Raw genomic sequence first — 17,563 nt, 5'->3', positions numbered from 1 at the left:
CTCCCATCTCGCTAGGGTTACAGATGTGTGTCTCTTGCTTTCATATCATCATAAAGTCAAAAAAATAACAAGTAGAATGTAAGTCTAGGACTACCCGTATTTAATCAAAACTCTCCTGAGAAGAAAGTAATTGAAGATTCCACTTTTTTTCCCAAGGAGAGTATAGCAGGCTCATTCAATCACCTATCAATTTAACAGGTCATGGGTTAGCCTCTTATTAGGGGCTATTGGTTACTGAATCATTTACCTCACAGGTCAAGTAATAAACTGAAAGGAACTTGTAATGATGGATTTCTTCAACTATTGAAGCCTTATGTTTAGGCTGAAGTTTTGCCTATACATCACATGTCTTGGTGAGATTATTTTTTTACTTCATTTTCTCCATTTATTTCATTCATTTTGTTAACATAAAAAATAAGTTTTATATATAATGATTATTTCAGGGGTGGAAAACCAATTATAATCTCCCAAAATTTTCCTGTTTTATGTTCTGATAGTGAAAACTGACTTAAGCATCTCACTCAACGAGTGATGGCTGGCTTCCCACCTTAACCATTCACAACACACCACTGACCCTGGGACTAAGATCCATGAACTCATAGCCTATGTACTTATTTTCTAGATGCCATTGAGTCCTTGCTCAGAATTTTTTTTTTTTTTTTCAAATTAAGACATGATATTTATACATCTTTCTGGGTACCAGGGCCTGTTTTCCCTTACTGAAGTAGAATTTCAACTTCAAAATTTTATGACTCTGATTAGTTCCTGGTTAAACAAATCAGCCATAAAAGTATTTGGAGGACAACCAGGTAAATCTGATTATGGACTGGGTTTTAGATAATATTAGGGAATTATTGTCAATTTTATTAGGATAAAATATTGTAGCTTTGTCTTATTTTTTTTAGAGATAATAAAAAATGAAGTATTTAGAGGTAGATGTCATAATGCCTATGATTACTTTACAGTTATTTAAGAAAACAATATAGGAAATATGGACAGAACATTTATTGTTCAAACTCAGTTCTGAGAATATGAGTGTTTATTATACTAGTTCCTCTGGTTTCCTGTATATTTTAAATTTTTCACAATTAAAAAGCATTTTTTGAATTCCACAACAAAGATTTCAGGGCTGATTTCCTAACCTGTAGTAGGTCAGAAGCAGGAAGGAGAGAAGGGCAGAGGGCAGCTGCAATAAGGCATGCTGAGAGCTGCAAGAAACGCAAACAGCAGCCCCAAAGAAAGAAAATACACAACCAGACCACACGGCACATAAAATGCAAAGCAAGTCAATGGTCTGGCGCACTCAAGATAGGAGTTATCCAAAGCTAACCCTGGAAGCATCTCAGTGTAACAAAGCAGTGCAATAATTAACAGAGACCAAGATTCTTGTCTTGCTTTTTATTGCTAACTAACTAACCAACCACATAGCATATTTTCTTACACAAAAATAACATTGCTGAAAGTTAAAAAGAAAAAAATACATATAATATCACAACTCGATAACTACAAAAAGAATCTTGGCCAATATTCCCAACTATTTCAATCTACCAACTTCGCATACATGGCTTTATATTTTAAAAAGTGACCACTTTCCAACTTCTTACTTATCACATTTTTATAAACAAGGAGTGCATAGAATGTAATTAATAAACTTCACCCTAAATCAAGCTAATCGATTTTTCACTTAAACACACAGTATTTCAATGAACACCACTCTACATACAATTTTTTCCTTCTTTCAGATTATTTACTTGGGATAGTATCTCAGAAATGAGATTAGTGGGTCAAAGGGGTGAATGTATTACACCAAGCTGCATTCCACCGCACACTCCTTCAACACCACAGATCAGACTTGTCATGACCACTTCATCTTAGAACTGGTTCAACCTTTATATGGGTAATTCCTAAATTTTAAAATATTTAATAATACAATTAACAGAAAAAAAACAACCCTTTTCCGTATGTTCCTTCACCAAAAGCATTTCATTTTCTGTGACTTTTCATGTTATGAACTTTCTGTGACCTTGACTTACATTATCTCGAAAATGAGAAGACTGTATCAACTTCACTAGTAGTCAGGAAAGTAAAAATTAAAGAGGGACTGTTTCTCAGACATGAGATAGCAACATTTCAAGACTGGTAGGTTTCAGTGTTCGTGAGATTTCAAGGAATGGGCATTCTCATTTAAATTGCTGAGGGTGGGCCGGGGTTGTGGCTCAGTGGTAGAGCACTTGCCTAGCATATATGAGGCACTGCGTTCGATCCCCGGCACCATATAAAAAATAAATAAATAAAAGTATAGAAAATAAAAAATAAATTTAAAGAAAAAAAGAAAGATAAATTGCTGGGGGTATGTGCATTTGACACTGATCTGATGTATCTATAAAAACTGTCCGTGCACACTCACCTTAACCCAGGAATCCAACTTCTAGTACTATGTTACAGAAACAAAGGCAATAATAAGGAAGAATTTATGTTTATTACAAGATGGTTTATAAAGACAGACGAGAAAACTGGAATCCTGTAAAAGCTCATCCAGGAAAATAGTTAAAGCTCATGAGTTATAACTCATCCATACTAAGGATTTTTTTTTTTTCCTTTCTCAGCACTGAGGATCAAACCCAGGGCCTCCCATATTCTACAGATAAGTGCTATACCACTGAGCTACACCCCAGCCCCACTCCAGGGAATATCAAGCAGAAACTTAGAGATCCAGGATGTACTGATATATAAGCAAGCAAGCAGCTTTGGGATCGCGATACAAATTTTTATTTTTATTTTTTTAATTTTTAAAGGCGAAGCCCTATTTATGTATAATAAGCATTTGTGTTTATCACTACAGAGAAAGCTGCAGAAGATATAGCAATCTTATAATAATATTTCTTCAGTCTGAGGGAAGAAAGAGAAATCATTCCTTTATTCATAATTCTCTACATTATTTGAATTATTATTATTTGCCTATTGGTATTTTTTTTAATGTCCAAAGATAGCAGGAATTTTTTTAAAGGAATATTGTACAGGATATCTCTTATTTAACTCCCAAACTATTACAACATTATGAAGCAAGGTTCACCGAGAGGTAGCTGATCTTTAATGAATGGCTGAACTATGTTCACTATACCACAGGAATACTTAATATAGTTTTGTAAGATTTACAACAAAAATGCTTAATACTTTTTGAAGTGCTGACACAACAGAGTAAGAAGGGAAAAAATTAACTTATGTCAAACACCTTGGCCCCAACGTCCAACTCTGGATAAATGAAACATCATATTATCCAAGTCACTGAGCTGTGCAAAAAATTCCACCAAGAGTGTGTGAGAACATGTACAGAACTCCTCTCCCACTAGCTCCTAGACTCACTCACTCTAGTGAGACGGCAGCATGAATAACAGGGTTACTATATTATGGGTACTCAGAGAACAAGAATCTTATTATAAATCTCGATTTCCTGCCCAAAAGAAAACAGGAAAAAGTTCTAACCATTTTCTAAGGAAAATCTCCTGATTAATGAAAATATTTCAGGAGGGATGAGTCTTCCTTTTCAATGTATCCAAGCTTAATAATTCATATCCATCCGTGCTACTTGTGGGCTCTTACTGACTAGAACTACTCACACAAAATTTAAAAGCACACATCGTCAAAGCTCCTGGGAAGTGGACAGAAACATCAATTTTCATAAGTAGGAGCAGTGTTTAAATGCATACCAGTGGTAGCAGGAAAGCTTCATCCATACCAGTCTCTAGGTAAGGCGGGAGGTTTTAATATCAGAATTGCTTTTGAAATTATAAATGAAAAAAAAAAAATTGGACCTTAAACATTGCTCAATTAAATAATTCAAAATCTTCAAATCAGAAAAGAGTACTGGTTTTAAACATACCGTGCCTACAATCTTCATCAGCTTGTCCATAGTTTTTCTGCAAAATAAAAAGATACAAGATAAAATTAAGTAGTTCAAGAACTGCTTTTTGTTGTTGTTGTTGTTGTTGTTACTAAGGACTGAACTCAGGGGCACTTAACCACCAAGCCACATCCCCAGGCCTATGTTGTATTTTATTCAGAGACAGGGTCTCACTGAGTTGCTCAGTGCCTCTCTTTTGCTGAGGCTGGTTTTGATCTGGTGTTCCTCCTGCCTTAGCCTCCCAAGGTGCTGGGATTACAGAAGCGCTGGGATTACCAGCGTGCACCACCATGCCTGGCCCAAGGACCGCTTTCAACAAAGATGTTAGCAAAGAGAAGCTCATCTTTGTCTCAAAGTTGAATCACAAAGGTTATAAATTTAACCCATTAATTCACAGAGCAGAACTAACGCTGTGTTCAGGGAGGGTCACACGACACTCTACACAAATGACACTCTACACACACACCGGCACAACTCCCTTGTCCACTGACCCCCACCCAGACTTCTCACCTTCTTTCACTTCAGCTAGCCTCAGGTTCCTTCCAAGCTTGAATGAGAAAACTGGAGCCGTGAGGAGAGAATTTCCAGACTGTGACCACCTCATCTACCCGCTTCCCACTAACCCTGTTCCTGCTCCTGTCTAAACTCCTGCTCCGCCGCCTACTCCAGTCAGATCCACAGCTACATTCACGTTGCCACGTGCCCAGTGGTAGCCACTGATACTGGAGAACGTTTGCCCACTCTGTCAGTGGTACTTTCTTCACACAGCTCCCAGGACACCCGGCTTTCTCCCTTTTCCTTTTCCTGAGGTTACTCTTCAGGCCACTCTGCTGGCTCCTCCTCTTGTGTCCAACCTCTTGACACTGTGGTACCACAAGACCAAAGCCTTGGTCCTCTCTTCTCTATCCACTCTGTTCACCAGGCTCTAGACTGTATCCCACGGACTCTCCCAAACTCTATGCCTGCACACCCGAACGCTCACTCAATGCCTCCCACAGGATAGTAAATGACATGTCCAACTCCAGAGGTCCAAAAGTGAGCTCACAACACCTGCTCCCCTCTACCGTCTCTCACTTCAGCTGAAGGAAGTTCCATTCTTCTAATTGAGGCAAGTGACTGTGACAGCTCTCTCTCTCATTCCCACACCCAGCAAATCTGACCATTTCCACCTTCAAAAGAGCAACTTCTCACTATCGCCACTGTTAGCGTTTGGGGCTGAGTCACTGTCATCTTTGGCCTAGATTATTCTAACAGTCTCCAAACTAGTCTTCTTACATGTACTCTTATTCCTTAATAATCTCTTTTCAACGTAAGTCACATAATTCCTACTGAATCATACCATACCACTCTTCCACTCAAAGTGCTGCCACAGCTCCCTGCCTCACAGAAACAATCAGTCCTTAGGATGACCACAGGCTCTGCCCTTTCTCCTCTCCTGTATGCACACCCTACTCCAATCACAATGTCCTCCCAGCTATTTCTCAAACATGGCAGGCATGCTTCTGCCTCAGGGCCTTTGCATGACTGTTCCCTTTGCCTGTATTGCTCTTCCTCCAGCTTTCCCTGTGGCTCAGCCCTGCCTCCTCCTTCTCAGTAGGCCTATCTTGATCACTGAATATTTTAAGCTGCCCCTATGTCCAACCCTGGTACTCCCTTGCCCTGCTCTCCTTTTGTCATGTAGTTAATCTATAGTGTTTTATTTATAGTAGCTATTGTTTGTCTGTTCCCCTACCGGAAAAAGTATCATGAAGAAGGAATCTTCTTTCATCAGTACATTCACCAAGTTCCTAGAGAAGTATGTGGTACACACTGTCACTTAGTAAATACTTGTCACTTAGTAAATACTTGTGGAATGAGTGAATAATTCAAAATGCTGCACCACAGCACAATTTTCTAAGTTTAAAAACACAGTTTTAACCATCAAAGATATTCCGAAACTACCAGGCACTTCACTCATATCTCTTCAAGTCAAAATTAGCTGATTTGTACAGGAATAACCAGCCATAGTCCTGACCACCAAAAAGGGCCATTTTACCCAGTTCCGCATTGGCATGCCAACAGTGTTAACTCACCAGTTGCAAAAATGAGGCAATTCTGTAAAGAAGACTCTCGATTTTGATGCGTTCTATCTCCAGTGGACATGGCCCTGAGAAGTCTGCCATGGAGTACTGGCCGAGAGAAAGGAGGGCCTCTGTGCAGTACTTGAGGGCCATGTCATAGTCCTGCCTCTTCAGTGACTCACATGCTTGTTCACATGACTTTTCAGCTCTTCTGTCTTCCATGACTCAGGGACAAAAATCCTAAAGACAGGGAGAAAAGAAAAAGTAAGAGATTTTTTTTAAAGATTTAGCAATTATAAATTCTAGGCCATTCCTATCTCAACTTGCTTAATTATCTATCTAAGTAGTTTCTTTCAACTAGTCTCCGGCTCAAGGTCACAATTAAGTTATTGATGCTACAAAATCTAAACTTCTCTTTTATATTTTATGAAGTCTGTAATAATATCCAAGTCAAAACGTCAACCATAACCAGGTGCGGTGGCGCACATCTGTAATCCCAGTGGCTCTGGAGCCTGAGACAGGAGGATCACAAGTTCAAAGCCAGCCACAGCAAAAGTGAGGTTCTAAGCAACTCAGTGAGATCCTGTCTCTAAATAAAATACAAAATAGGGCTGGGGATGTGGCTCAGTGGTCGAATACCCCAGAATTCAATCCTTATACCACAAAAAAAAAAAAAAAGTGTTGATCATAAGCCAGGATCATATCAAATTTATAAATGAGACAAATTTATAAATAAATCATGACTTTAAATACTACAAAGTAAAACAAACCATAAAGGATTTCCTTCTTTTAACCAAAGGTGAAGAAATATTTCATATACAAACCTTTAAATTCCAGTCTCCCAATTTCAATCTTGCAATAACTGTGACTGCAGAAAATCAAAATCTATATAGTGTGAAATTTTTTTCCACTTATTAAAACACTGGCTAAAATCAAAGTTAGACCTGTCCGTTGCTTCAAATCAGCAAACATTTCCTCAGGGCCAGGTCCTGTAATTACAGCCACAAATGCAAAGATGAAGCATGAGGTCACTGCCTTCAAGAGAATCAGACTATAGCAAGAGAGGCAAAGCATACTGAATGATTACAAGACTTATTCCATCTGCTAAAGACAAGCACTGGCCTCAAGACTGAACAGAAGGGCGATCCAAGATGGCAGGCCAGAGGGAAGCAGCATTCTGTGTCGCTCTGTGACCTGGGTCTCAACTAGTGGGACTACAGCTTCTCTGACAGTGACACATGACCCCAACACAGCTGTTCCCGCTGTGCCCGCAGCATGGCTCAAGGCCTCAGCGTTAGAGCAGGACTCCCGACTCCCTGCACCCAACTCCCAACTACTAGCCTACGCAGGGCTCCCAAGTGCCTTAGCAGGATCACCACATCAGCACCAGCGCAGAACTCCCAAATGCCACTCTGCTCCCATGAGGACACTCAGCTGCTACTCACCCACAGGAACTCTGGCCGCCACTCCCCTGTGGACCCCCATCTACCAACGTGGGGCTCCCCAGTCGTCTCCATCTTGTGACTCGGCAGCTACTGCCATAGTCCCTTCACGTGGTAGTCTACCTGCACCTGGAGACATCCTACAGGCTCCCAGGACAGCCAAAAGCTGCAACACTGCACGCCACAGAGCTCATCTCTGAACACATCGCACAAAGCCATTGCCCAGCTCCCCGCATCCAACCCAACACCCTGACCCTGGAAGCAGCCAGCCTGCATCTGGGGTCACCTTCCTTGCCATCTTTGGTGGGGGGCAGCTCCCAAATTGGAACTCCAGCTGGCCAGGTACCCGGTTTCCAACTCCACCCTCTCCCCACTAGCCCGTAACCCATCACAGTAACTGCCCAACACAAAACAGCTCTCAGTGGGACGGGTAAGCAGTGTGACCAGGGCGCTGCCCACAGGAAACCTGGTGAGAAGGGTCCCTTAATTAGGAACTACAAAGGGAGAGAGAGAGAGTGCAACAGTTTGGAAACTAACAAAGAGATGAGGAACTGGGAAATCTTCAGGCAAAATAGGGAGATAGGACCGGGCGCTCAAGTCATATAAGCAGACCCAAAAGAGACCCTTGAGGTGCAGTCTCCCTCCAGGGACTCACTTCCATGTGTCCTGCACCAGAACCAGCCTTCCCATCCTGGTTACCTTCACCATCCTGATGGCAGAGATACCAGCTAACAACAGACAACCCCACCTATTGGATGAGAAGGGAAGCAAGAAAGATACTGGTCTCCAACCAAAACAATTAACAATCTTGGTTTCTTCTAGGTTTGTTGTTGTTGTTGTTATTGTTGTTGTTCTCTTTTTCTTCTCCCCCTCTATTCTCCCGCATCATATCCCCAACGTATGTGAAACCAAGAACTTTGCATGAATTAGGATTTTGAGGACTGGAACATGTGAATAGTATATTATATCTGTATAGTATATGTCTTTTTTTTTTCTTTTTTTCCTCCAATTTTTACTATTTTAACATTCTTTATTTTTCTTAATACATATGTGTTTGTTTTATGTAATCTATTGTCTTCCCATGTACTTGTCTACCCAAAATTACTTCCTGTCCATTCTCCTGCTACTAACCCTCCTCATTAGAGTTCTCTTTCACACTTCCTAAGATATACTAACTCTATATTCTCACATTCTGCCTCCTCAGCATATCATCCTACAACTCACCCCCAGTTCATTGACCACCATCAGAAAATGTAAACACTTTTACAGACCTACTGATTATATTATAGATTATAATCAAATTCAACATTTCTGTATATTGTGAACAAACTCTAAACATCTTAATAGCAACAAATTGTTTATAGGTGGTATATTGTTTACTTTGGGATTTGTTAACATTGTCCTCCCACATAAAGGAGAGGTATTGGAACCCTAAAGGAGCACTATAAGCCTATAAGGTAAAAATGGTAATGCCATGGACCCACAGCGCTAGAAGGGAAGACACATGAGCAACAAGAAAAGATAAGGAAAGAAAGTGCCCCAAACAAATCAAGAAACCACATTATTAGAATCCATGACTAGCGCAGTAGAAGAAATGACAGAGAAGGAGTTCAGGATATACATCATTAAAATGTTCTGTGAATTAAAGAATTACATAAGAGAGCAAATATAGGCAACAAAAGATCATTTTGACAAAGAGCTACATAAACAAGTATAGGAAGCAGAAGATTACTTCAATAGGGAGACACAGGTACTAAAAAAGAAAAACAAACAAACAGAAATCCTTGAAATGAAAGTAACAATAAACCAAATTAAAAGTTCAATTGAAAACATCACCAACAGAGTAGACCACTTAGAAGACAGGACCTCAGACAATGAAGACAAAATATGTAATCTTGAAAAGAATGTAGACCACACTGTGAAAATAGTAAGAAAACATGAGCAGAACATTCAAGAAATATGGGATAAAATAAAAAGACCAAATTTAAGAGTTTTTGGTATACAGGAAGGCACAGAGTTCCAAACCAAAGGAATGAACAATCTATTCAATAATATCAGAAAAATTTCCAAACATTAAGAATGATTTGGAAAACCAAATTCAAGAAGCTTACAGGACACCAAATGTACAAAATTACAACACATCCACACCAAGGTACATTATAATGATAATGTCCAACATACAAACTGAGGAGACAATAAAAAAAAAAAAAGCCATAAGAGAAAATAATCAGATTATATAGAGAGCAAAACCAATTAGGATAACTGCAGATTTTTAAACCCAAACCCTGAAAGCTAGAAGATCCTGAAACAACATATATCAAGCTCTGAAAGAAAATGGATGCCAACCAAGAATCTTGTATCCAGAAAAATTAAGATTTAGATTTGATGATGAAATAAAAACTTTCCATGATAAACAAAAGTTAAAACAATTTACAACTAGAAAACCGGCCGTACAAGACATCCTTGGCAAAACATTCCAAGAAGAGGAAACAAAAAATAACAATGAAAATCAGCAGAGGAAAGTATTACACTAATGGAAAAACTTATCAAAGGAGAAACTAAGTCAAATTACAAAACAAAAATGGCTGGGATACAAATCATGTCTCAATAATAACCCTGAATGTTAATGGCCTAAACTGACCAATCAAAAGACATAGGCTAGCAGATTGGATTAAAAAAAAAAAAAAAAAGACCCAACAATATGCTGCCTCCAGGAGACTCATCTGTTAGAAAAAGACATACACAGACTAAAGGTGAAAGGTTGGGAAAAATCGTACACCTCACATGGACTGTGGAAGCAAGCAGGGGTTTCCATCCTCATATCAAATAAAGTAGACTTCAAGTTAAAGTTTATCAAAAGGGACCAAAAAAAGGACATTTCGTACTGCTCAAGGGAACCATACACCAACAAGATATAACAATTATAAAAATATATGCCCCAAATAATGGAGCATCTATGTTCATCAAACAAATTCTTCTCAAACTCAAGAGTCAAATTGACCAAAACACAATAATCTTGGGTGACTTTACCACACCTCTCTCACCACTGGACAGATCTTCCAAACAAAAGGTGAGCAAAGAAACTATAGAACTTAATAGTATAATCAATAACTGACATATATAGAATATTTCATCCTTCAACAAGCGAATACACTGTCTTCTCAGTAGCACATGGATCCTTCTCTTAAAATAGACCATATGATATACCACAAAGCAACTCTAAGCAAATACAAAAAAATAGAGATACTACCCTGAATTTTATCAGATCATAATGGAATGAAATTAGAAATCAATAACAAATAAAAATCATTCCAACTACTGTAGACTAAATAATATGTTCCTGGATGAACAAAGGGTTGTAAAAGGAGGAGATTAAAAATTCCTAGAGGTAAATGAGAACACTGATACAACATGTTGAAATCTCTGGGACACTATGAAGTCAGTACTAAGAGGAAAGTTCACTGCATGGAGTTCATACCTTAAAAGAAGATGATGTCAAAAAATAAATGACCTAACATTACATTGTAAAGCCCAAGAAAAAGAAGAACAAATCAACACCAAAAGCAGAAGACAGGAAATAATTAAAATTAGAGCTGAAATCAATGAAATCGAAACAAAAGAAACAACTGAAAAAAATTGACAAAAAGTTGATTCTTTGAGAAAATAAATAAAATTGACAGACCCTTAGCTATGTTAACAAAGAGAAGAAGACAGAAAATTCAAATTACTAATATACGTGATGAAAAAGGTAAAATCACAACAGACACTACAGAAATACAGAGGATAATTAGAAATTATTTTGAAAACTTGTACCCCAATAAAATAGAAAAAATATCGAAGGCATTTACAAATTTCTTAAGTCATATGATTTGCCCAAATTGAGTCAGAAAGATATACACAATTAAACAGACCAGTATCAAATGAAATAGATGAAACAGAAGACATCATCAGAAGTCTACAAAAGCCCAAGACCATATGGATACACAGCCGGGTTCTACAAGACCTTTAAAGAAGAACTAATACCAATACTCTTCAATTTATTTCAGGAAACAGAAAAAGAGGGAGCACTTCCAAACTTATTCTATGAGGCCAACAGACAAAGACACATCAAAGAAAGAAAACTTCAGATCAAGATCTCTAATGAACATAGATGCAAAAATTCTCAATAAAATTCTGGCAAATCGAATACAAAAACATATCAAAAAAATAGTGCAACATGATCAAGTGGGATTCATCCCAGGGATGCAAGGTTGGTTCAACATACGGAAATCAACAAATGTAATTCATCACATCAACAGACTTAAAGGTAAGAATCATATGATCACCTCAACAGACACAGAAAAAGCATTCAACAAAATACAGTACCCCTTCATTTTCAAAACACTAGAAAAATTTAGGGTAACAGAAACATATCTCAACATCATAAAGGCTATCTATGCTAAGCCCCAGACCAACATTAATCCAAATGGAGAAAAATTGAAGGCATTCCCTCTAAAAACCAGAACAAGACAGGGATGCCCTCTTTCACCACTTCTATTTAACATAGTTCTTGAAACACTGGCCAGAGCAATTAGACAGACAAAAAAAAATTAAAGGGATACAGATAGGAAAAGAAGAACTCAAATTAGCACTATTTGCTGACGACCTGACTCTATACCTAGAAGACCCAAAAAGTTCAACCAGAAAACTGCTATAACTAATAAACGAATTCACCAAAGTAGCAGGATATAAAATCAACACCCATAAATCAAAGGCATTTCTGTATATCAGTGATAGATCCTGAAAGGGAAATGAGGAAAACTACCTTATTTACAGTAGCCTCAAAAAAATTAAAATACTTGAGAATCAACTTAAAGAAAGAGTTGTGAAAGACCTATACAATGAAAACTACAGAACCCTAAAGTAAGAAACCAAAGAAGACCTTAGAAGATGGAAAGATCTACCTTGTTCTTGGATAGGCAGAATTAATATTACCAAAATGGCCATACTACCAAAAGCACTATACAGATTTAATGTAATTACAATCAAAATCCCAATGACATTCCTCATAGAAATAGAAAAAGCAGGGTCTGGGGTTATGGCTCAGCAGTAGAGCACTTACCTAAGGCCCTAGGTTTGATCCTCAGCACCACATAAAAATAAATAAATAAAATAAAGATATTGTGTCCAACCACAACTAAAAAGTAAATAAATATTTAGAAAAAAAAAAAAAGAAATAGAAAAACCAGTCATGAAATTCATCTGGAAAAATAAGAGACCCAAAATAGCTAAAGCAATCCTTAGCAAGAAGAATGAAGCAGGTGGCATCACTATACCAGACCTTAAACTATACTACAGAGCAACATACCAACAGCATGGTATTGGCACCAAAACAGACTGGTAAACCAATGGTACTAAATAGAGGACACAGAGACTAACCCATAAAATTACAATTATCTTCTATTACACAGAGGCACCAAAAACATACATTGGATAGCCTCTTCAACAAATGGTGCTAGGAAAACTGGAAATTCATATGCAACAAAATGAAATTAAACCCCTATCTATCACCATGCACAAAACTCAACTCAAAGTGGATCAAGGACCTGGGGCTGGGGTTGTGGCTCCGTGATAAGAGGCCCTGGGTTTGATCCCCAGCCCCGGACAAAAATAAATAAATAAAATAAAGGTATTGTGTCCAACCACAACTAAAAAATAATATTTTTTTAAAAAGTGGTTCAAGGACCTAGGAATTAAACCATAAACCCTACATCTAATAGAAGAAAAAGTAAGCCCTAATCTTCATCATGTCAGATTAGGCCCAACTTCCTTAACAAGACTCCTATTGCACAAGAATTAAAATCAAGAATCAACAAATGGGATGGATTCAAATAAAAAGTTTCTTCTCAACAAAAGAAACAACCAGTAAGGTGAACAGAGAGCCTACAAAAATGGGAGCAAAATTTTACCCCTCACATATCAAATAGAGCACTCATCTCTAAGGTATATAAAGAACTCAAAAAGCTAAACACACACACACACACACACACACAAAAAAAAAAAAATCAATAAATGGGCCAAGGACCTGAACACTTCTCAGAAGATATACATTCAGTCAACAAATATATGAAAAAATGTTCATCGTCTCTAGCAAATCAAAACTACTCAAAGATTTCATCTCACTCCAGTCAGAATGGCAACTATTAAGAATACAAATAACAATAAATGTTGGCGAGGGTGTGGGGGAAAAGGCACACTCATACATTGCTGGTGAGACTGCAAATTGGTGCAGCCAATATGAAAAGTAGTATGGAGATTCCTTGGAAAATTGGGAATGAAAACATCATTTGACCCAGCTATCCCTCTCCTTGGTCTATACCCAAAAGACTTAAAAATAGCATACTACAGGGACACAGCCACATCAATGTTTATAGCAGCACAATTCACAATAACTAAATTATGGAGCCAAACTATGTGTCTTTCAGTAGATGAATGAATAAAAAAAATATGGTATGTATACATCATAGAATATTACTCAGCAATAAAAGAGAATAGAATCATGGCATTTGCAGGTAAATGGATGGAGATAGAGAAGATAATGCTAAGAGAAGTTAGCCAATCACAAAAAACCAAATGCTAAATTTCTCTGATATAAGGAGGCTGATTCATAGTGGGGTAGGGAGGGGGAGCTTGGGAGGAACAGATGAATTCTAGATAGGGCAAAGGGGTGGGAGGGGAAGGAAGAGGGCATGAGGTTTAAAATAATGGTAAAATAAGATGGACATTATTATCCAAGAACATGTATGAAGATAGGAATGGTGTAAATATACTTTGTATACAATCAGAGGTATGAAAAATTGTGTTCTGTATGTGTAATATGAATTGTAATGCATTCTGCTGTCACACATAACAAAGCAGAATAAAAAAATTAAAGAGTGAACAGGAGTTCACGATGCAGATAACAGGGAGAGTAAACGCAAGCTTTCCAGAGAGAAGGATCCAAGTGAAATCATCAAAGGGAGAAAATCTGCAGTTTAGACTCAAGGTAGGGGAAGAGAAGCCACGGATGACCTCAAATGCCACAAGAAGTGAGAGAAGCGAGAGCTCTATTTCATTGGCAAAGGAACACGACTAAAAATTTTTAAATAAAGAAGGAATCTATCATATATAAAGCCTATGAATAACTAGATAAAAGGGCAAGAAGAAATGACAAGCACTGCCACTAATAAGGAGAACTGTAAAATAATCCAAGGAAGACACAGTGACAGTGCCATCATGCTTCTCCCTAGCTCTATCACCCAGATAGCAGGAGAAATCCTGGGCAGAGAAGGTCTACTGAAACCTGAGCCCACAGTCATGATAATGCTTCAAGGATCAATAATGCTAGGCAAAATGGCACATGAATTAGTCCCAGTGACTTGAGAGGCTGAGGCAGGAGGATCACAAATTCTAGGCCAGCCTGGGCAATTTAATAGTCTGTCTCAGTCTCAAAATAAAAATAAAAAGGGCCAGGGATATAGCTCAGGGGTAAAGGCATCCCTGGATTCAATCCCCAATACCAAGAATAAAAAACAAAGGCTCGCTCTAGCTGGCTGGTCACCATTGCGTTTCCTGCTGCTTTCTCCTTCCTCACTCTCCTGCTCTTGCCCACTCTACCCACTGGCCTCCAGGGACTCATCTGTCCCATCCACCTCTCACCAGCCTATATAAATGCTCTCTGCCAGGCTCCCCAGCTTTGACCATGGCACTAATTTCACCACCACCCCTACCCTTCACTGTTCTGAAGTCCTCTGTGGCCTAAAATTACAGTGGGGGATGAGGGGGAAACGTTGCTGGCCAGTGGCCAAAAGACAGCAGCAGTGAGTGAACAAGATGACAGACAGAAGCAGTCTAGGCCCCTGCACCTTTGGAGATTGTTGGTATATCAAAAAATGTAGAAACTCTGAAGGAATGGGAACATGAAGCATTCAAAAAGGACTTTAACAGTATTTGTCAGCATGTTGAATACAGGTGGTATAGGGCTGTGGGTGTAGCTCACAGCCGGAGCACTTGCCTACATTTCAAGGCCCTAGGTTCCATCCCCAATATCACACAAACAAACAAACAGAAAAATTAGGGTGGTATATACATGAGTTCAATAAAATACTCTCTATTCAGTTGGAATTTTTAACTAAAAATAACTCATAATTTTAAAAACTAGTATATTTTAAATGTTTACATTTAACAAATTAATACTTTTAACACAAAATAAATCTAATTGTTTTATTAACAGGATAATCCAAAAAATATTTAGATACCATATCCTTAGTCTTTAAACATCCTCAAGTTTACCTCAGTGAGCTATATATAATTCCCAGTTTTGTTTAAGAGAATTCAAATATTCAATCTATAGCTGATATTTATACCCCTTATAAAAACATGTATTGCTTTGGGTGCAGTCAATTATCAAACAAAAGTATAAAATAATTTAAAATATAAAATAATTATTACAGTGACTTTGTCCATTACACATAAGAACGGCATTACAAAATGATTTCTAAGTTAGGATACAGACCGAAGTTTACATTAGTGACATTTGAGCTAGATAAGTCTTTATTATGGGGGAACCATCATGGGCATTGTAGAATGTTTAGTGACATCCCTGGCCTCTGCCCACTCAATACCAGTAGCACATCCTGACTATGACAAATCAAAAATGTCTACACACATTAACAAATGTCTCCACAGGGAACAAAATCAGTTCTAGTTGAGAACTGCTGATAACGACAAGCACACAGTGTCTGCTTGCCAGAGAACAGCAATAGTAGATGGACAAATTCACAGATAGCAATGGCCCTGCCATTAGCAAATCTTCCCCATAAAGTTCCCAGCCCACACCGAGAGACAAATATTATAAAAAGTAGTAAGAAAAATGGAACTAATATTGCACAAGCTAAGATCTTTGCTTGGGAAAGAATGTAGAACAATGATGCAAAGTATGGGCTCGAAGCCAAAGGGCCTGTCCAAAGAACTGAACAGCCACACCACTCACTAGGGACACCCACCACTCACCAGGGACAAGGCCTGGGGGGATGACTTGAGTATCTTCACTTGCTCACCTCTAAAAAAGTGAGGAAACAACAAATACCTACCTCCTAGGGTTAGTGTAAGGATTAAGTGAAAGAACATGTATAAAGTGCTTAAAAAGGAATGCTTGACACATAATAGGTGCTCAGTAAGTGGCAGAATTGTTTATTTCCCTAAACTTCCATGTCTTCAATTTACATAAAGTGGAAGCCACTTTATAAATCTCGACATATAATACTGTAATTACAGAAAATATTATTATTCTATGTAACTACCTACTTGATGAAAAAAAGTTGTTTTCACCTATTTTCTCCATCTCACTAAACAGGCAATGATTATGCAAAAATAGCCATTGGAAAATTATGTGCATTCATATGCCACCGATAAAGATGAGCTTAACCCTAAAACTGGCAATATAAAAGACAACTGTCAACATTAGTCACGAAATATTAGCCAGAGAGAGCTTAATAACTTTAATACATAAATAGAAATTAGGGGCAAACTATTATTAACTTCAGGAACTTTGGAGGGAAATGATGTAATTTACAGAGTTAATGTCTCTGATACATTAGGTTCAGATGCCTACCTCAGAATTATTATTGTTTTACCACAATAACCTTTGTTAATCAGGCCCTAATAATTAGTTTTACAAATAGTTTGCTATAGCAAGGATAACAGTCAAGGCAGGTCTCTAACTGTTTCTTCTGGTTTTTCAGAACACAGCATGACCTTGCTACACACACTCTGAAGAAGCTAAAATGCCTTCTCTAACAGAAAATAAAACCTGCCAGTCAAAATCAAAGTGAGAAAATATCCCAGGCTATGTTAAAATGTATTATACAGAGTAAGAAGTTACAGGTCTAGAACTGCTTCCACATGAGGACAGCTCCAGGTACACTTTACTGTGGAGTGGACGTCCTTGTCTAGAATACACAGATAAATCCATAGTTACAGCATGTGATCCTGGTGCCTGGAAGTAGCTGTTGGACACAGACCAACCTAGATCTATAAGTCTCTCTCATGGGGACAGAGAGGTGCAGAGAATGAAAATCACATTAAGAACAACAATGTAGGGAGAAGCACACAATTGCCCATTACTGATGTCTACTCCATGT

The 17,563-nt window shown here is 38.1% G+C and overlaps 1 protein-coding gene across 2 annotated transcripts in view; it reads right to left on the bottom strand.

Annotated features, from left to right (window-relative positions):
- Helz (helicase with zinc finger) overlaps nucleotides 1–17,563 on the bottom strand; it is a 164,647-nt gene that overhangs the window by 128,586 nt on the left and 18,498 nt on the right. For both annotated transcript variants that reach the window (XM_071603620.1, XM_027946304.2), the window contains exons 4-5: nucleotides 5,974–6,201; nucleotides 3,881–3,917 (exon numbers count right to left, since the gene is read on the bottom strand). In XM_071603620.1, the coding sequence (XP_071459721.1) occupies nucleotides 3,881–3,917; nucleotides 5,974–6,183 (247 nt within the window). In that variant the 5' untranslated portion in view covers nucleotides 6,184–6,201. The remainder of the gene's footprint in view (nucleotides 1–3,880; nucleotides 3,918–5,973; nucleotides 6,202–17,563) is intronic.

This window comes from Marmota flaviventris, chromosome 17, assembly GCF_047511675.1.
Source record: "Marmota flaviventris isolate mMarFla1 chromosome 17, mMarFla1.hap1, whole genome shotgun sequence".
Taxonomy (NCBI): Eukaryota; Metazoa; Chordata; class Mammalia; order Rodentia; family Sciuridae; genus Marmota; species Marmota flaviventris.
The sequence above is the reverse complement of the archived record's forward strand: the minus strand, read 5'-3'. Positions and strand labels throughout refer to the sequence as shown.